The sequence below is a fragment of the Alligator sinensis genome, unplaced genomic scaffold, assembly GCF_000455745.1.
Source record: "Alligator sinensis unplaced genomic scaffold, ASM45574v1 scaffold153_1, whole genome shotgun sequence".
NCBI lineage: Eukaryota > Metazoa > Chordata > Crocodylia > Alligatoridae > Alligator > Alligator sinensis.
The window spans coordinates 1,658,779-1,680,258 of record NW_005842099.1 but is presented as its reverse complement, the minus strand read 5'-3'; the positions used below and the strand labels follow the sequence as shown (position 1 = coordinate 1,680,258).

Sequence of the window (21,480 nt, the reverse complement as noted above, 5' to 3'; positions counted from 1 at the left end):
CTCGGGTGATATTCATTGCTTGAATGTGTGGCGCGTTACAGTTAATATATTAATCACACTTGTATCATCCATCAATACCTTAATTGCACGTCAAATGTAATATCTGCCGGGACTTTAGACATATGGTGGAATCTTTCTTCGGGGGTATGTTCCTTGATTTTTTTGTTTTGTTATGTTGTTCATAAGGAATAATTTAAATGCAAGTATCATTGTACATGTTGATGAGAAGAAGCCATTCGAAAGAACTGCCTGTTCCCTGGTTTCTTAGAAAAGTGTTTCCCTTGGGCTGTCAACAGTGTAATAGAGGGGAAAAAAAGCAGATATTGTATTCCCACTCCTTGGCCTTTAAAAGATTAACAATAATTGATACTTGTATCTAGTTTTAAGTATGTTTAGATGAAGAAGATGCAAATGAGCTTTTTCTTATTTTCAAAATGTTTTGCATTTCCAAACTGCAGATACCATTTGGGAGGAATTGTTCTGATTTTAAACCACAGCCTAGATTGGCTCTTTTCCCCCATCAAGCTAAGATATAATATTTTGGGAGGTGTCCAAAGAATGTGTAAATTTTAAAGTAAATCAGTAATAATCAATAAGATTTTATTTAAATTTAATTTGCTTTTACTTATTGTCACCATTAAGTTAAACAAACATTTAATAGATTCATAGATTGTTAAGGGCTGGAAGGGACCTCGCAGATCGTCAGCTTCAGCCCCCCTGCTCTATGCAGCAAGACAAATGGGGTTAGGTGACTGGGGTTAGCATTTTAAAAAATATTCCATGCCAGGAAATACATGAGTGGTGGCAAAAATCAGCTGTAACTCCGTTACAGGAAGTCATAGCATGAACTTTTGATTTCTGAATGCAAATAAATAAAGTAAAAGAGACATGACACTAGCTGTTTCAGACTTGATTTGATCTTGATTGTATCTGATTATACCAGGGGAACTGCAAGTCTGTCTGTAATGATGAGAAATAAGTAGTTAAGTTACAGCCATGTTAAGCAAAAGAAAAATCTAAGATAGCTATAAACATGCCATTGTGTTCTCATTTCCAAGTTAGTTCACAGTTTTTATTCTGTTTTGTTTTTGTTTTGAATTATATCTACTGTCCATTTACCTAGTATAAAAATATTATGCTGTCTATTACTCAATACGTGACCTTTTGTATGTCAATGACAATAATAGCATTTTCCCCCCAGTAATTGGTGTTACAAAAGCGTTAATGACTTAAAAACAAAACAAAACAAAACAAAAACTGAACCAAGAAAAAACCCCAAACCAAACCCAAAAAATCAGTATGGGCAATTACTGTGTAATAGATTCTCTAGGACCTGCTTATGCAGAACCATTTTCACTTGAGTTGAAATTCAGTGGTAACATGAGTACCATGTGATCAAGATCAACTTCACTCATTAAGACTTTTGGCAGCAGGAAACTATGGTTTATGAGCAAAAAAGCAAGTTGAGCAATTAATCATATTTCATTTTTCACGCCCTCTGAGGTCTGAACTATTTTATTAAAAAAAAAAAAAAAAAAAAAAGTCTGCAGACCAGTTTGTTGCAGCTAATCAATCTTTATTTTCGAAGTAATGGAAACCAAAGTTTCGTTAGCCTGCCCTTATTTTCTTCAGTTAGAAAGCAATGCCAGTTTGTACAGTTGGCTTTTACTGTCAGTGCAATGCCAGGAACTCTTAAATATACAGGACTTACTTAAGTAGCCTTTCTGTTCTAAATATTTAATTTTTAAGAGCAATAGACTGAAACATGACTTTTAAGAAATATCTTTCCTTAGTAACGAGTGGTTAACAAGCCTTTCTGTTGTATAAAGCAAGTTTTTATGATTTAGCTATCCTTAAGTATAAATGGGAGATGCTTCCTAATTTCCCCCCTAAACCAGTCTAGATAATTTTGAAACCCTTTCTTATTTCCAAACAGCTGTTTTGATAGGGCAGTTGAAGAATGGAGACAGTTTCATTGTGATCTAAATGACCTCACACAGTGGATAACAGAAGCTGAAGTGTTGTTGGCTGATGCCCAAACACCAGATGGTAGCCTGGATTTGGAAACAGCTGGGATGCATCAGCAGGTATGTAGAGTTCATACAAAGTACTGGCAAGCTGGCAAAGTGTTTTCCACTGAATTCTGATATTTGCCTACAAATGTATAAGGTACAATGCATATATTTGAAATTATGGTCATCCTTTGAAGTTGCGCTGAAAAAAATATGTTAAGTAGAAATAGCTTTTCTCATTGTAATGTTGAAAGTTTTGTTTGTTTGTTTTGAAAGGTTATAAATTTATATATTATAATATGGAGCTATAGTGAGTTCTAGTTTGGATGGGTTTCAGTTTTGATTCTGCCTTCTTTGTTTGTCTGCTCTTTATAAGTGAAGCTTCAGCTGGGTTCTGAACATTAATATATGTTGTCTATAATTGCTTATTCTTTTAAAATAAGTAGAACAGCTATAACGCTGTGTTGGAGGAATCCATTCTTTCTTGTGCTTGCCTTCTACCCACAACTTTTTGTTTTTTATGATTTGCCTATATCAACATTTTCTACTTCTCTTCATGGATCACGGTGATGGAGGAGCTATTTTGTGTGTTTAGCAAAAAACCTAAATTTCATTTTTATGAGTGATAAGCTAATGCATGTCTTTTAAGAAACACCTTTCCTTAGTAAGGAGGTTATCCAAATGTTAAATACTTATGTGTTACAGGAGAAAAGTATGATCCACCAAGGTTATATTTTATTCTTATTCTTAGAGCTGTGTGAAGTTTTCTTGTGGAGTATTGCTTTTCTCTTCCTTAAATAATCTTCACCTCTAGTCTAGATGCACAGAGCAGTCTGTGTTAACAATGTAAGCCTTTTCTGGTTGTTAGGGATATTGTGAAAGCTTGAGCCTGAGTCTTTCTGATTTTCTTCTGTTTCCTGAATTTTCTGTGATGTCTGCAGATCATGGCAGCAATGTTGTAATTATCCAGGCCAAAGTACTACGAGGTTACATGTACAGTCTGAGAAGAATAGGTGAAAAAGACTATAGACAGTGTTTAAAATGCTAAATATTTTTATAATAAAAAACATACCTACGCATGACTGCAGATTCTCAAAGCTAACATCTCTGTGTACATTTTTTATATTTCAGTTGTCTTCAGCAGCCTATTCTGCATCATTATCCTCTTTTATGACATTCATTAGGAAACTGAACTAGATACGACAACAGACATGCAGTCATTTCTAAAGTTTAACATAGTTGATTGCGGTTGGTTTAAAATGCTCTTTATATTAAAATAATATGCACCAAGGACTCATCTCAGTGTTGTAAGCCACATATCACAGTCACTTTTGATAACTAACAAAATTCTGCATTGAATTTGTATTTGTATTTGTGACAGGAACTTGAAGAGGGAATCAGCAGCCATCAGACCAGCATTTCAGCACTGAACAGAACTGGGGAAGAAATCATACAGAAACTGTCTACTACTGATGGTAGCTTCCTGCAAGAGAAACTGTCAGGGTTAAATAAACGGTGGAAAGTAATCACTACTGAGGTCATGGATAGACAATGCAGGTAATAAATTAATCAGAAATTTGGGTGCCTGAACAGAAATGATGGAGAATTTAGAAGAACTCCACAAAAGGTGTAAGATTCTATTGCACACCATCATAGTCTGAATTTTCCTGATTTTGACCCCTTTCAGACTGCTACATCCTTTCTCATAAAAGCATCAGCAGTCTACTGCTCAGTTAGATTGCTCTTAATGCAAATAAACCAAAAATGCTTTCCCACACTTTCTTCTGTTTAAAATGCCTTCATTGAAAAGGTAGATTACTTGGAAGGAGCACTGCTAAACTCAGCTAGTTTCTCTGGGTGAAGTTGAATTGTAAGTACAATTATTCTTATTTTTTAGTTTGTATGAATTTGAACACATCTTCTGAAACGTTTATCATGGATATCTCCTTACCCTTCCCCCCAACCCTCCCCACCATCCACAAAAGAACACAGTGGGGAAAATATGTATTTTGTAAGAGCTGAAGCCTTACATATGTTCATTTATCTTTATTGAAATAGTTGCCTTATCAAGATCAGAATACTTTTGAAATCCTTGGTAAATTTTCTTCGAGATCGGAGACCAAGTGCAGTTAGAGATAAAAAAAATATACTGTAAAGAAATGTAAAAAGTACGCAGTCATTACTAGCCACCCTCCCCCTCCCCGTGATGGACAGCTCTTTTGGGGGGGAGGGAGGGTTCTAAACAATTCTTCTTTTCAACCTTCTGTAATGCATACAGAATTTTCTTAATATTTTTGGTTTGCAAAGCCCTGTTAAGTCTTTGAGTTTATATGGAGCATTTTCCCTCCATTTGGCTTATATTTTCACAGGCAGTTGTCTGTAGTAGCTTATAGGAGTTGGGCCTTAGTTGCTGCTGAGACTTGACTTGAGATGTTTTGGTTAGTGTATTCTTTTACTCTTGCGCTACATATAAAAATTTATAGATTCTTTTAAAACTTAAATAACACTGTGATCTTGAATGTGATTTGCTTTTTATGGCTCAGAAAAGGCTTTGATCAGGAAAACTAATTTCTTTAGGACTGCCACTGGTGTAAAAAAAAAAAACCAAAAAACTATATATATATATATATATAAAAAAAAAATATATATTCCCTATTGGAAATAGTACGGGAATGGCACAATATGTTCCTTGTTGTGGGAGAAGGTCACAAGTTGTAGTATTTTAATTTGAAAGCTTTGTAATCATCAGATTTACTGGATACTTCTTTCTCAATAAACATGTGTATTTTCTTCTGCTTTTAATCAAGTTGTCTCCGCTTGATAATGTCTATTGATTTCCTTATCTAGGTATATTTTTTACCCTGCATTTCTTTAGGCTGAAAGGAGAAAGTCAGCAGCTAGCCGATTACAGAAGGAAACTTGATGAGCTTAGCTGCTGGTTGGAAAATGTAGAAAATTCCCTGGAAACCAGACTTACATTCAATCATGAGGAAAACCTGCGAGAATTAAAGGCAAGATATATGAAATTGTGCATGTTTCCCCCAACAAGTGTGTGTGTTTGTCCCAAGACCTTCATGTGGGAAATAGCTGAAAAGATGGAAGGTGCTAGGAAAATAATACTGTCATTGTAAAAGTCATTTGAAGGCTAAAGTAAAGGTAACCATTATTGTTATTCAGATGCCCCATAAAAAAAGATCTTTGAGAGATGAATCATAGCAACAGAAGGGATTCTGGAAAGTCATTTTTAAAGGGTGACAAAGCTGATTTAATAAAAAAAAAAAGAAAAGAAATGTAACAAGCTTGTAAAACTGCTTAAATAGTTGATTCTGTTTATCAAAGTGAGCAGTATTTGAGGTTTTAAATATGGTAAACTGCAATTAGCGTAATGTATTTGATTACTGAAAAAATGTAGAATATGTACCAGCATTTTAGTACACTCTAAAATACTTTTTTCTGGTAAAATAATTGAAGAACTAGTCAAGTAAAGTACCTGTATACAATGACACTATTGTGTCCTGATCTCCCTTTTGTTTTCTGATGAGTTGTCTTATGTCCCCCTGGTAGTTGGGGAGAATGGGGAAATTATTATTAATTCTTATTATAGAAACTCAGGTGCTCTGGAGTGGTAGTCTGGTAATGGCCGTTGACACGAAAGTCTAGATGATTAAATAAGTGTATACTTATTTTCATTTATTTTGTTTTGCTGGGTGATTTAAAGACAAATGATATAATTCCTACTCCTGAGGTCCTGCAACGTAAGGCCCTGATCTTGTAGACAGTTAATCCCTTGCATAAATCTTCTGAACTAAGTGAGGACTATCCAGATGAATAACTTGTTTGGATGTGTCTACATTAACAAAAGTAATAATAGACAAGGGGCAGATTCAGGGATCATAATAAGCCCAGGAAGTTTTGTACCATATTATTCTCATATCCATTCCTTAAGGGCAGCCCTCCATATTAAAATGAAAGAAAAAAGTGGGTGGGGAGCAGAGCAACTGTTTTGTAGCAAGTTCCCTGTGGGAGCTCCTCTGTGCCTGAGTGAAGTTTGTTTCGTGACAGTCTTAATTCTTTTAATGTTTGAAATCTACCTCTAGTTTTAACAGACTAATCTGCAGAGGCAGGTAATCAGTTCATTGCAGTTTGCATGTTAAGTGCACCCAGAGGTAAACAAGGGCAAGGACTTAATTTCTTTGATAAGTAATATATACAAGTAAAAAGAAAATAAATAAAAAAATTGCTTACTCTCTTTCACTTTTGGTTCTTCTAATATTTGTATCTCTAAACCAATACTGGTGGATGCCAGGGAAGATAATGGGTAGGAGATATATCAATCTAGATCTGTCTTGTTCAGTGCTCTCCCTCTAGCATCCACTTGTGTCACTCTTGGAGATAGGATACTAGGATAGGTGGATCATTGGTCTGACCCAGTGTGTTTATGTTTTTACTATAGGTGGAAAGTAAACTCTGTTAATTAAATAAAGTATTTAACTATTTCTGAATGTTTTAACATGTTTGGGGTAGAGGTGCACTGATAAAGAATTTTCTTGGCTAATACTGCCTTCACCCATCCAAGCATAGCCCCAGCTGAGCCTCCCCACTGGGAAGAGGCTGGCGCAGCCCCTGGCCCCAAGCCTACAGCAAGCAGCCCACCTTCACCCTGCACACAAATCTGGGGGGCACATGCCTTTCCCGTGGGTGCACGCAGTGATGGGGAGCCACTCCTCCCACCTTCCCTGTGCCCCTGGGATGAACTGCCTTTGGCTGCGCTGGTGGGGTCGCATTCACTGCCCTGGCTGGGCAGCACTTGCCTATGCTCCACTTCCCCCCTACCTCATTGTGGGGAGCCTCCATATGCCTCCCCCACCTCTTTCTTCTTCTTGCTCCTTCCCCTGCCCCTACAGATTTACCAGCCAGATGCTGCTCTCCATGCTGCTGGGCCGCATTCCTGGCTATGTGCATGCTGTGGCTCTGCACAGGCATGTGGCATTTATCGGTGACATTTTCGGTTACACTAGCCAAAAAAAGCCGATTGCCAATAATGTTAATTTTCCTTTTATTGGTGCCTGTCTGATTACAGTGCACCTCTAGTTTGGGGCATTATTATATTTCTAGTATATATGCTGGTTTGTGTTTTTTTTTTTTTCTGCATACCTTCCAAATGTCAAATGCTTAAGTTAAAATAATTTTTGTTATCTTTGTGTTTGTGTATCTGTGTGTGAGTATCTTCAGACTAAAAGCTTTCTCCTGTTTTCCTTAGGGTGTAAGTGAAGAGATGGAAGCACAAGGGGAGAAACTGAAATTGTTGAACATAACTGAACCTGAGCTGCTTTCTGATAAAAGCATTGCTCCTCAGGAAAAGCACAGAATTTCTGACTGTTTGAGGACTCTCAATGTCAAGTGGAACAAGGTATGCTGTCTTGGTTCATTTGTTAATCGTCATCTGCATGCATGACTATATATATATAAACAGAGGGCTGTCCTCCCTCATATTCTTGAAAGTTTTAGAAGATATAGATAAGGGGTGGGTAATTATTTGGGCTGCAGGGCCACTTAGGGAGTTTTGGTGAACAGTTGCAGGCTGGGCCAGTAACCTACTTTCTTCCCAACCACTGGCCTGCAGCAGCTCAACAAAACTCCCTAAGTGGCTCTTCCTTGTGCCCTGGCCCTGCATGGCAATCTCTGACCTGGCCCTAGTTCCAGGGTCTCCATGAAGACCAGCCTGGGACCCCTGGAGGCAAGGCACACTTGGTCAGGTGTGTGGGATGGGGCTGCAGGCTGGCAGGGAGCTGCTGGCATCTGGGAGTGAGATGGGTGGGTGGAGCTAGGGCCAGGATTGTGAGATGGTGACAGCATGAGGCTGGTGCCTGAGGCTTGGGGCAGAGCCATCATCTGCTCCCGGCCTGTCCCTACATATGGAACTGGCGCCTCTTGCAGGAAAATGCAGGTAGTGGATCATGGCTCTGGCCCAGGCTCCAAGCCCATGCTTTCACTTCCCCATGATCCTGGCCCCGCTCATCCACTCCGCTCCTGGATGCCACACCCCTCCTGCCTGAAGCCACAGCCCCATCCCATCTGCTTGGCCGAGCACGCCCTGCCCATGTGGTTCCCAGACTGGTGAGACCCTGCTTGCTCTGCAGGGCAGACAGTCCAGGGTGTCTGGGCAGCGATGGCAACAATGGCAGTGGCGGCCAGAAGGAGCTGCTCCTGTCGGCAAGCTGAGTCCAGCTGCCGCACAGTTCCGGCCCATCTGCATGCCTGGGGGTGGCAGAACTGCTGCGTGCTAATGGCCCATGCTGCCCATGTGCCTGGACCACAGGATCCACTGTGGGGCAGATAAAATCCCTGGGCAGGTTGTATCTGGCCCATGGACTTCATTTTGCCACCCCTGCTGTAGATTCACATTGAAGGAATGTTTAATTCTTTACTAAATAAAATAATTTATCTTCTGTGTTTTCCGACTAAAAAATGTTTCACTGATATAAGTTCTCTTTTCATTTGTATCTTTTGGATTGGACTGATTTTTTTTTTTTGAAAGCATTAGATTGACACTGCTTAGAACAAGCTATAAAGTTTCAGTTAGACACTGAGATTTTCAAAATGAAATTTTTAACAATTTGTCTAAGTTTTGGTAGTTTGGGACAGTTTTGGATGGGTCAGGGGGAGCTAAGTATTTACTAGGGAGAAGAGGGGTTGTGGGGTATTGTTGTATGTTTGATGTTCCAGGAAGTGTATGAGAGGCAAGGATTTTTTGTGATATCTTTTATTGGACCAACTGTACAGTTGGGAAAACTGTTGAACAGCCATTCAGGCATCAAGTGCCCTTCTTCAGGTCTAAGCTAAGAGGAAGAGGGACTTCACAGCCAGGGGATGAAGGTGTGAATAAAATATGTCCATTTCTCACTTGCTCCATTCATCCATCCCCACCACCCTCTTTTCAAAATCAGAGTTTATTCAAATTTGTTTGTCCCCAGTAACTACTGGGAAACAGGGGATTTAAAATGTAGAAAACTATCTCCCAACTTGCTATTTTGGACCATATTATTTGCCTCTTCTAGTGCCTGAACTAGTGGCTTAATGATTTTCTGCTGTGGTACATAGAACAGAATGGACAGTATTGTATGTCTCCTGTCTTAAAGTCTGTCTGAATGATAAAAAGACTTAAATAAGATGTATATGGAAAAGGGTATGGGGGAGGGTACAGGGCAACATTCATTATGATGATTAAATGTTAGGTTTATGTGCTGTGTAAGGAAATCTATCACTGTGAACACACTGTTAATATTTTTCTATATTTTGTGATCAGCTTCTCTTTGTATTTATAAGTGTTTCTTTCTAGCCATTACAAAAGTAGGTTTCCTTACCTTTTTTTCTGCTTGCTTGCTGTGCTATAGGTGTTCAAAGAGGTACCCGACCGAGTAAGAGAACTAGAGGCATATGTTCAGCAGCCTTGTCTTGTACCACAAACAAAGCCTTCTGGTGAGTACTGAATGGGAAATCTACTGCTGAGTCATGTCTGGTTCATTTCAGTTTAATCCTATTTCCCATCCACACTTTCTTTTTATTAATTTAGATGAAGTGCATATTATAATATGAAGAGTTTTACATCATTGTGCTTGGTGTTGCTTTCATGCTGTTGAGAATGCACAAGCTTATTCTGAGAGAAGGAAACACTTAGATACAGGTTTTCTTTATTGCTCCTTAGGGTGCAATATTGCCTGCCTGCTATTAATATTGCGGTTGTATCTCGCACAGCCCATCATGGACTAAGGCCCTGCTGTACTAGAAACCATGCAGACACTGAATGAAAAGGACAGTTCTTGCCCCAAACAGCTTCTAGTCAGAGCAAATGGGCTGCGGAAGCTGTGTCCCCACTCCTTTGGACTTGAATTTTTTTAACTTCTGCAAGTTATGATACGTCTAGAAATCATGATTCATGTTTCATTTTCACAACGTTTCCTTCTTTGGAAGCCCGTGTTTATTTTGTAGTGAATGTGAACATTGCTTGACTCTTTACTGGTACAAAATTAAATAATGATGTGTATTTTGTTTTCTCTGGGGATTTATTATGTAGCTGTCAAATTGTCTTAAACATTATTGATGTTTCAACTCAACTCCTCCGCTCAGGGTGAGAACAATAGTCCTTTTTAAGCTCAGGAAGGAATTCTACCCAGTGGTTGGATTGGTAAGGATTGTGGGGCTTTTGCTTTTCTCTGTAGCAGGGGGCATGGCCCTCTTCCTTGGATCTCTTGAACATATGTTAACAACCCTTGCATCAACAGGATGCTGGCTGCTGTTGTCTCCCTGCTTTACTTGTAGCAAGATAGGGTGCTTTGTCTTGTAGTTGTGTGGCAAGGCTGATGGTAGTTTTAGTAACAGGTCAGGCCAGGATTTGTCTGGGATGGTTTGGATAGGGATGATCCTGCCTCAGCCAGGGGGTTCTGCTTGGTGACTTTCAGAGGTCCTTTCCAGACTTACTTTTCCATGATACAATAATATTGTCATTAATTTACAAACATTGCAGCATATGCCATGTTACTGCATCATTAAGGTCCCTTTTTAGATTTGAATGTTTTTAATATTAAATGAAAATATATTACTAAAATGCTGACTTTCCTTATTGTTTCAGATGTCCAAAAGGTGGTGCTCGTATCATCTATCTCAGAAATCCGTGTTCAAACTCAGCAGGCTTTGGAACTCTCTACCCCTGCTGACCTGGATAAAACTACAACCGAACTGGCTGACTGGTTGGTATTGATTGACCAGATGCTCAAGTCAAACATAGTCACCGTGGGAAATGCTGAAGAGATCAATCGGACTGTTGCTCGTATGAAAGTATGTGTCACTGGGATGGCTAGTGATTTTGAAAGCGCGCAGCAACCCATCATTTTTGTCTTGTTCTTTCTCTTTTAAACCCTTACATTCTGTGGGAGAAAACAAAAGGAGAATCATTGTCTCTTACAGAAGGCAGCACACAATTAAAAAAACCTGCTATTTGAGAAATGAGAATCTGCTTTATGTCGACCTATGTGTAATTTTAAAGTTGTTGTGGTCCTCCTTCCACCTATCATCCCCACCTTTAAGCCCTAGGCCAAAGGTAGGCTACCCCAGCATGCATGAGAGAGCATGGCATGTGAAGGGGCTGGAGTTGCGCTGCCACAACAAGGATCAGGCTTCTTGCAGCTCCTTCCACTGTCCGCCCCAGCATACCAACATTTTACAAGTTGAGGTTGTGGGTGTTTTTGGCACTTTGCCTAAAAATATTCCTGACCCCTGCCCTAGTTTTATATCTCTATACAGACTTGGGTATATGCAATTTTGAGGTCTGCATCCAATGATATGAAGAGGAACTCGTGTATATAAAATGTATCTCTGTGGGATTGTTAGAAATCATCCTTTTTTGTGTGTATAGCTTATACTGGAAGATGTGATATCCATTTCTAATCAGTTTAAAGCTGGGTACATGTGGATTATACTGTAAATTTCTAAGATGTAGCTTTTGTTTGTAACTTGGGTTAATTGATTTCCAAATAACATGAGTAATTACTGTAATCACTAACATCAGCTATCACAATGTAGACTATCGTAAAGTTTGTTTCTGATAATAGTCTACTAGGTGCTTCGCCGTAACTGGGAACAGACATTTGTGAGCATTTATAGTAGCATTTACAATCCATTTATTTGCTATAATTGGGAGTTATTTGACATGAGTTATGATGTGGTCTAAAGCTGTTGTCTAGACAAGGAACTGTATTCTGACATTACCTACCAGATTTTGGTCCAAGGGAAGAAGAATTGCATGTCCACAGGCTTTGGAGAAGCTCAGATTTCTTTTTACTTCATAACATTCATAACATATGGTTATAGTAATTAGATAATACTTTCATGTAGTTATGCAATATTCACATTTTGAATACAAGACACTGTTGATTGCATCTAATTGGTTGATTTTCTTCCCCCTTTAGTAATGTTCAGAACTTAGTAATGGTCTCATTAAGCTTTCTAATAAGAAAATAATGTAGGAAAGAGAATATTGGAAATGGAAAATATTGTACAGCAGTTCCCATTAATATGTAGTTCACACAGATTCATTTGGTTTTCTGAATCTGCAGTAACAACTATTCGCAACTATTCAGAATATTCATGTTGGGTTTTTGTTAAGTGGCTTTATGATACTGTGTCCCTGCAAGTATTGCAGCTCTAAAATAGTCATGGAAACAGCCATCTACCTATGCACAAATATTAGTTTTTAACTGCACATAATCCAGAAAATGTTAACCTTTGCATTTTTAATAAAATAAATAATAACAAAATTACAACTTATACTTGATTTTAAACAGATAACAAAGGAGGACTTAGAGCAGCGCCACCCACAGCTTGATTTTGTTTTTACTTTGGCTCAGAATTTGAAAAATAAGACTTCTAGTTCAGATGTTAGGACAGCAATCACAGAAAAATGTAAGTTTTCCTTTTTTTGTTTTTTGCATATATAATATTTTTTTTCGATTTGCAGAAAATCAAACTGTCTTTTTCCTGGAAAACTATGATTATTGAGCCCAGTTGCAGCAAGATTATAGTTTCATAGTTGTTAGGGTCTGGAAGGGACCTTGCAGATCATTGGGTCCGGCCCCCCTGCACTGAGCAGGAAAGACCTTCTGGAATCAGATGACCCCAGCAAGATGGGCATCAAGACATTTTTTGAAGATCGCTAGGGTGGATGCCTGTACCACCTCTGGGGGAGCCTGTTCCAAACCCTTGGCACTTGACTTGCAAAGAAGTTTTTCCTTATGTCTAGCTTGAAGTGATCCTCAATCAATTTGTGCCCATTATTTCTTGTCCTCCCCTGGGGGGCCTTAGTAAATAGATGCTCCCCCAAGCCCTGATGTACTCCCTGATATACTTATAGGCTGCCACCAAATCCCCTCTGAGCCTTCTGTTCTCCAGGCTCAACAGTCTCAAGTATTTCAGTCTCTCCTCATATGACCGGGTCTCTAGGGCTCTAATCATGCGTGTGGCCCTCCTTTCGATTCTCTCAAGCTTCTCCATATCCACCCTGAAGTGCGGCACAAAGAAAACTTAGTCAAGTGAATTTCAGTTTTCCAATGTAATTAGAAACCAACTCCATCCCCTACCCTCTCCCCTCCTCTCCACACCCCCTCCCAACAAATGGTCTGACCATTTCTGAAGTACAGGATGTGTATTTTGGGTTAGGTCAGTATAGAATGTCTTATGACATTTTTAAGAACTGCTTGCAAAATCCTTACTGTATTTTCTGTTTAATGACACAAACAAACATAGTTTAAACTTATTTTGGGGATGTTATTTGCTGATCCCTTTATAAAAAAGAAAAAAAAAGAAAAGGTATATGAGCTTAGGTGACATGTATAGAAAGTGTTGAGGTGATGTTGTTACTTGGATGGTCCAGGAGATATGAGAGAAGCAAGAGGTTTTTGTGGGTAATATCTTCTATTAGACCAAGTGTATGGTTGGGATAGACGCAGGCAAGCTCTTGGGTATCCTCCGGCCTCTGGGAGAGAAACAGAGAATAGCTGAGCTAAGCAGAAGCTGGAACAAAAGCTTATGTAAAACTCCATAGGTAAACAAAACAGTTTATCTGGGGAAGGTTACTGGGATCCCTAAAAGTTTGCCTATGTTTGTCCCAAGTATGCAGGTGGTCCAATAAAAGTTAACTTTAGACAGACATTTAAAAAGACCACTGACTGATGTTTTTACCCTATTAAGTTACTGTTGTGCACTTCCAAATTTAACTTTCAGCTTAATTATTGCATTTCTCTTTTGGAAAAGGAAAAAAAGTTTAGGGTTTTTGTTTCTAAGGATTTGACAGGCTTCAGCAGGGAACTCCTAAATTCTGTATATTACTAAGATTTAAAAAAGGATATTCCAGAGATTGGAAGCTAGAGGAAAATTGAGCTAGGGAAACTTGTAGATTTCAGGAAAGCTCTGTGCTCCCTAACTCTTCGGTTTACAGGTTAGTTCTTGTCTACCTCCAGGTCTGTTTCCATGTGGTATTTTTAAAGGACTTGCCATGGTCCCTGGAGAGTCTATCATGACTGAAATATACTCTATGAAGGCCCTTGGCAGCTCCTGTGTTGATTGTGTCCTGGAGAGATGAAGGGCTTTTAAAACTTCTGCTATTGAAGAAACAAACACAGCTATTTTATGTCCTTCTGTGAATTGAGGGACCTTTTAGAGACCAGCTTTGAGTTAGTTAGAAGATGAGGCCTGGTCTCCAAGTCCCAGGGTCATGGAAGTACAGGAAGAAACTTTCCCCTACCTTTCTTCTTCTGGTACCCCTTTCTAAAGGTAACTTGGAGAGCCCATTTTGAGTTTTCTAAGCACCCAAAATTTTCTTCTTGGTAGAATTTCTTTCAAGCTGTGTTTGCCTTAAGTATTAGTCTAGGGTTATTGATAACTTTCCCTGCTATGTGAAGATACTTCTTCTGCATAATAACAAAATGTCAGAGAAACATCAGAGATGGTAGTTTGCTTTAAACAAACAGTTACTGTAGATAGATTTTTTCCCCCTTCCAACTGTGCAGTAGACCTGAACACTTTCAAGGTTCCCCTCTACTGTTCATTAATCAGCACTGAATGTTGAACCATTTTCACTCTTGCTGTTTTTGCTTTTGCTGTTTCAGTAAAATTACTAATCTGTTCCTGCAACTGCTGGTCTCATTTGAACCTAACATTTATCCAATATAACATTTTTTGGGGGGGTTACTTGAGCTCTGTGTTCATCCCAGCACAACCCAAATAAGTCCAGAAATCATCCTGAAGCTCCATTTGGGTTGAAGTTGATGACTCTCACTTCAGTGAGAGAACTGTGAACCGTGAATGTGTAGGGGCTTTATACCTGCAAAGAGATCCTCACATAGAGGTGCAAACACTCTTTAAACTGTTTGCTTAAGTGTTGTTAGCTTACACCGTTTCCTTTTTTCCCCCATTTTCTGCTTTTAATGTCTTATTCTAAACCTACTGTCTTTATAAACCAGACTAAACTTCACTGGAGTTGATAGAGAGACAAATGAGAACCAAGCACATTGAGTATTACTGTTTACTATTTTTGTTGCACTTAAGTTATTTCATTTTCCACAGATCAGAATGAAGACATGAGTTTTGTAAGGATAAATACATTAAAGGTTACAGGGTGCTCAGATGCTGAGCTTGTAGTAGTCTTACAGGTATCTAAGATAAATAGTATTAGAATTGGAAAAGGAACAAGTGTAATGTTTCTTTCCTTAAACTGTCTTGTGTCCATGAGGTAGTTTTATCTTAAGTGAGAATCCTTCCTATAAAAGCCATACTCGGGATGTGCACATGACAGTGATTTATAATAGAACAAATGTAATCGCTAAAATCGATGAAAGTAGCTGTGCTTTTGAGTATCAGAGGAAAGTGGCAGGGGACACAATAGAATTACCATATCATTTAGAATTCACAAACAACCCTAAGCTGTTTGGAAGACCTTTTATTTAAAAAATAATAAAGCATGTCTCATGCAGACAGATAACTTGGGCCCATCTCACCATCAGGAATACATTTTTTTTTGGGTAATTTAATTGAAAAATTCTAATTAAAAATCAGTGGTGCAATATGTCTCTGATTAATGTAGGCATTATTTATTCCACTGGCTAGTAATAAATACGTAACTTATTTTTACGTACTGGATTTGGGTGAATAAGTACAGCAGGATAGGAATTTTTCCTGGAGAGATGGGTTTCTCATTAGTAAAAGTCTTGAATAACAGGTAATTTAGTAATTGCACTTATGAAAGGCTGACTTATTTTATGAGGAAAGGCTAAAAGAACCAATAACTAGTTATTTAGTCTGGAGAAGAGAAGACCGAGGGGGAATTTGATAACTATCTTTAAACACCTGAAAGGAGATTATAAAGAGGATGGAGATAGGCTTGGCCAGGGACAAGGCTAGATGCAGTGGCCTTGAGCTGTGGCAGGGGAGATTTAGGTTGGTGATTAGTAAGAGGAACTTTCTGATTAAGAGGGTGGTCAAGCATTGGAACAGACTATCTAGAGAAAATATGGAATCTTTACTGTTGGAAATTTTAAAGAGCAGGTTGGATAAACACTTGGCTGGGGTGGTTTAGTCAGGGATGATCCTGCCTGAAAGGGGCTAGATTAGATGACCTAGTGATGTCCCCTCCAGCCCTTCTTTCCTATAATCTTATATTTTGTTATCTTTAATACCCGTTATGAAATGGCTTGTCACAGATCTGCAGGAAGAGCGCGTCTTTCACCAAATGGAAATGTACTTGTAGCACCAGCTCCTAGGCCTACTTTTTTTAGAAACAAGGATTCCTGTGACTCGGCTAGTCTAAGGTGTGGAACACCTTCAACCCTGCCACTTTCCTTTGATACTTGAAAGCATGGCTACTTTCATCGATTTTAGCTATTACATTTGTTCTATTATAAATCACTGTCATGTGCACATCCCGAGTATGGCTTTTATAGGAAGGATTCACAGGAGTTTAGGGCTGGAAGGGACCTTGTGAGATCATCAGGTCCAGTCCCCCTGCTCTGGGCAGGAAAGACTGCTGGGGTCAAATAACCTCAGCAAGGTGTGCGTCCAGTCTCCTTTTGATGATCTCCCCTACTTTCGTTTTGTCTCTTTCAGTGATTCCAAAAGAATTTTAAGTCCTGGTGGAGACTTTACCCCAGTGGGAACTATGCAACCAACTCATGTTGCTGCAAGCTAGCAATAACCTTTTAAAATAAGGCAGCTGTTACTAGACTGCTAGAGTTTAGTACTTTGTAGTGCTTGGTTTTGAACTGAAAACCAAAGCTGACCTGCATGTCTACGCTGATAGTATTACCTCTGTCTTTTTTTTTGTGCACCTGACAGCAGAGTTCTTATTTTCTGTTTCCTGACACCTTTGTTCTTTGTCTCAAGCTCTGGAGACATGTGCTGCCTCACTTGGCTGGTAGTTATTACAATTTAATGTTTGGTTTCTTTCAGAGTGTCTCCAAGGTAACTCCATTCCCCTCTTGCAGTTTCTGAAAGTCCTTCATATTAGGCACATCCACATGACCATCCTCATTTCCCTGCTACAGAGAAGGAATTAATCCTTTCATTCCTAGTAGGTCATAATATGAGTAAATGAGAGAAACGAGGTCATGCATTTTTTTCATAAAGGTATTACAGAAATTTCCTGTGTTTTCCATCCTACTTCATCAGATTTTCCACAAACTTAAATTTTCATGAAAGCTTGTGAGCAGGTGACATTTGAATGAAATGAACTGTAATAAATAATTGGATTTTTAAAAAATTACTTAAGATAGGGCTACAGGAGGAATTATTTGCGGACATAATGGTGTCAGGGAGGGGGTGATATGGGGAAAGGGGCAATATTTCTATGTTGGCAGAAGTGGTAGTATAAATGGAGCTATACTGGCATAGCTGTGGTTGTGTCAGTAGGCTTATTGCACTTGGAGGAAGAAGCAGTACAAGCTGTATCAATAAAATTGCTTTCGCAAGGCATTAAGCAGCTTCCACATGAGGACAGTTTGCTCATATTAGCTGTACTAGAAAATGTACTAGACATCACCTTAACCCCAAATTGTTAAAGCTTTGTCTTTTGTATGTCTTTGTAATTAAAGTATGATGACCTGCTTTGATAGACATACATTTTGAAAACAAAACTTTTGAAGGTCTGTTCACAATTGTTCTCCATGACTGGATGATTTGCTGGATTTCTTGGGGGAAGTAATCAATACAGAAGTCCTGATCAGTAGATGCTAACTTGTTATAACTTTCTGCATTGTTCTCTGCAGTGGAGAAAGTCAAGAACCAGTGGGACAATACTCAGCATGGTGTGGAGGTACGGCAGCAGCAGCTAAAACACATGCTCTCTGACAGCCTGCAGTGGGATGAGCAGAGGCAGGAAATGGAGCATCTCATGGGACAATCTGAGATCCGTCTGCACATGCTTCTACAGGCCCCTAAAGAGCCACTTGTCAAACAGATTTCTGAAAACAAAGTAAGATTTCATACATGCTCTCTGGATCCTTAGACTATGTGGCTTTTTGAGGTTCACTGTAAGGTCAGTCTATGCCTATTTTGTTCTAAAATGACATGTTTATTTTCATTCATCAAAAATCTGTGAAAATCTTCTTTGGGGAGGAGAGCAGAAAGTTTTTTAAGATTTGAGCATGTGCATTTTACAATAGATACGTTTATCATATTCACTAAATACTGTCGTTGATAAATATCTCTTGGTACCAAATACATTTCCTTAAGCACAGGATTTGTATTGTGATGATACAAGCTTACCATACAGTCACGGATCATGGTGCACATCAGCATTTTTTGCCTGCTTCATGATGGTATGTGAGTAGTAGCTCACAATAATGGATCTATCACAGATCCATTTGAAGTTGAGACTGGAGATAAGCAAGTCTGTGTCATCGCTTCAACACTTTTCTCAATATTCCTTACTGTGATGCTGTATCTGACCACCAACAAGCTTCCAGTTGGAATGGAAGTAAACTGTTGAATGGATGGTACACTGTTTAATCTCAGATGATGCCAAGCCAAAACCAAGACCACCCAGACTTAAATCATTGAGCTCCAGTATGCTGCTGATACTGTAGTGTGTGTTCACTCAGAAGCAGACCTTCAGGCAATTATCTATGTGTTTACCAAGGCATAAAAGAAAATGGACCGATGCTTAACATTCAGAAGACTAAGGTACCTCATCAACCAGCTCTTAATGCACAGTCCTCAGCTCAAGTAATTCAGATTCATGATGAGACTCTGGAGAATGTTGAGTATTTCCCATACTTCAGAGGCCATCTCTTGCAGAAGGCTGACATGGATGAAGAAATCCAGTATCACCTCAGATGTGCAAGTGCAGCCTTCAGATGCTGGAGGAAACAGGTGTTTGAAGATTGCGATATTGGATCCAAAAACAAGCTCATGGTTTAACAAGTAGCTGTGATCCCCACCTTACTGTACAGAGCTGAGAGGGGACAGCTCAAGTTGTTGAGCTGTCTGCCATAGATCCTTGGAATTCATTGGGAAGGCAGATACACCAACATTAACATCCTCTTGGAAGCAAACACCATGAGCATCCAGGCACTGATCATCTGACATCAGCTTCACTGGGCCAGCCACGTCATCTGGATGTCCAACTTCAGACTCCAGAAGCAAGTTCTATTCTCCCATCTCAGTCAAGGTGTATGCTCAAGAGGAGGGCAGAGAAAGTATTTCGAGGATGTTTTCGAGGCCAACTTGAAAAAATGCAATATCGACATTAAGTCATGAGACTCACCTGCCCAGGACTGCCCCAAGTGGAGGAAGTGTCTGCTGCAAGATTCTCAGTACTTTGAAACCTTATGATGACAACAAGAGATGGAAAGGCAGGAGTGGCAGAAACTGTATGTCACAGACTGAATTAAGAATCCAGAGCTACCCATCCCACATGGAAACATGTGCCCAAATTGCAGCAGAGTCTGTTGATTCTGAATTGGCCTCATTAGCCATAGTTGGACTGATGGAAGACAAGCATCCTCAACTGCGAGGGATTGCTGAAGAGGAAGACGGTGCTCATTACTTTACAGCAGCTTATTAGCACTACTGGAGATAGCAGTAGTAATTATAGACATAGGCCAACTGATTCCAGACCCTTCAAGGTGTATTATAATAGACCTCTTAGAAAAAAAAATATTCTCCAACCCTTGGCAGATTTCCCTGCTTTTGATTTACCACCAAATCTGTTAAAGTAAATTATTGAGTCTACCTGACCCTGGGTTGACTTCCTTCTTCAGAGGATTAGGAAGATTCTAGGTGTATTATGTCCCTCTGACATAGGGAAGGATATATTGGGCTGGGGGTCAGCAGGGGGGAATATGAACAAGATCAAACTTGAGGTGGCACTTTGCTACTCTTGTTTCTCCTGAGGGACAGTAAAGTGAAAACAAAGGTGGGATATAGTTTTAAATAAAGCAGTGAAGGAAAGAATTTGATGAGGAGGGCAGAGGACATGGAGGCCAAAATGCATAGTCACAGAATCATTCAAATACATGAGGTTTTGTTAAACAATCATTTGTGCATGGTCTTTCTGGCTATCAGAAAGTGAAGGGCCATCAGTAATAGTGTACCTTCCTGCTTATTTTCAAACTAAGAACTTGTTCCAGGCATGGCACAGCCATTCCAAGGCAGCTGCATTGCCTCACTTTTAGGAATTGCTGCATGGAGCAAAGGTGAGTGGGTGCAGGGTGCTTCCCGCTGATGTATCTGGGCACAACATGGAGGCAGTGTAGGCACGTCCTAACTTGTGCCTGAATGCATTTTTCATAGTAATACATAACACACAGCCAGATAATAATACAGGCATAATGCTGTCCTTCATTGGACCTCACCCTATCTATGGGGACAGCACATATTTTCCCTCTAGCTACACTGCCTTGGAACCCCTGTCAAGAAGTATGCAGCAGGTTGGCAGCTGAATGGCTGGCATGCGTGCGCGTGGGTGTCCCTGACTAATACGTGACTACCCATTTCCTGAAATCCTGCAGGCCTAGTGAGTCATTGCTAGCAGTCTGCCTAAATTTTGGGTTGATTTAGCAATTTTCACGGTCACGGCTTGAAGTTCTAACTCCGTGTTAGTTTAGCGGTGGCCCTGCCCCTGGGCTCTGATTGGCTGAGAGCCTTGGCAGGAGCTGGAATGGAGGGATGAGGGAGTGTCCACCACCTTGATTGCTGGCTGCCCTTTGTGTGGCCCTGCCCCTTAATGCTGATTGGCGGAGAGGCCCTGGCAGGGGGAGAAGGGATGAGGGGGCAGCAGCCATCTTGTCTGTTGCCTTTCATGCCACCCTGCCAGCTGGTGCCTTCCACACCCCACAGCAAGGACTGCTGGCTCCTACTGGGGAGCGAAAATTTAATTTGTATTAAGTGATTTTTTTGCTGCTGTTGATTTTTGTGGACAATCCCGGATTTTTCAGTTTCTGCAGGCTGTTCTGGGCCCACATACTGGCCCCACGTGATAGATCCACCTCACAGGGCTGGCGCAGGTGCTGTATGCAGCATGTGACTTGGACCAGCCGCATGTGCTGATCATGCTGGCCCCAGTCGTGTGCACTGTTTACAGCATGTGCCTGCCAGTCTGGGAGCTGAATCTGGCCCGTGGGTATTATCTTTAACACCCCTGCCTTAAAGTTAGTGATCAGCAAATAAATTTAACCCATGGAAATAAAACGAGCCAGTATTTTTTTATTTTTTTTTTACAGTAAGTGTTACATTAATAAATATGCAACATACAGCAAAATTCTGCATAAATTAAGTAACCAAAATGAAGAAAATGAAACTAAACATTTTTAGAATACAAAAGTTTATTTAATGCATTCACTCATTATGAATGGCCATGCATAATAGCCCTCTGCTTTGCAATTTATGAGCTTTATGACTCTCTCTAACTTAAATGAAGTATTTG

General features: G+C 39.8%; 1 protein-coding gene across 9 annotated transcripts in view; it reads left to right on the top strand.

The window, feature by feature from the left end:
• UTRN (utrophin) overlaps positions 1–21,480 on the top strand; it is a 580,332-nt gene that overhangs the window by 231,953 nt on the left and 326,899 nt on the right. For all 9 annotated transcript variants that reach the window (XM_025204844.1, XM_025204843.1, XM_025204842.1 and 6 more), the window contains 8 exons: positions 1,937–2,087; positions 3,394–3,569; positions 4,888–5,023; positions 7,273–7,422; positions 9,407–9,491; positions 10,642–10,847; positions 12,353–12,470; positions 17,822–18,027. In XM_025204844.1, the coding sequence (XP_025060629.1) occupies positions 1,937–2,087; positions 3,394–3,569; positions 4,888–5,023; positions 7,273–7,422; positions 9,407–9,491; positions 10,642–10,847; positions 12,353–12,470; positions 17,822–18,027 (1,228 nt within the window). The remainder of the gene's footprint in view (positions 1–1,936; positions 2,088–3,393; positions 3,570–4,887; positions 5,024–7,272; positions 7,423–9,406; positions 9,492–10,641; positions 10,848–12,352; positions 12,471–17,821; positions 18,028–21,480) is intronic.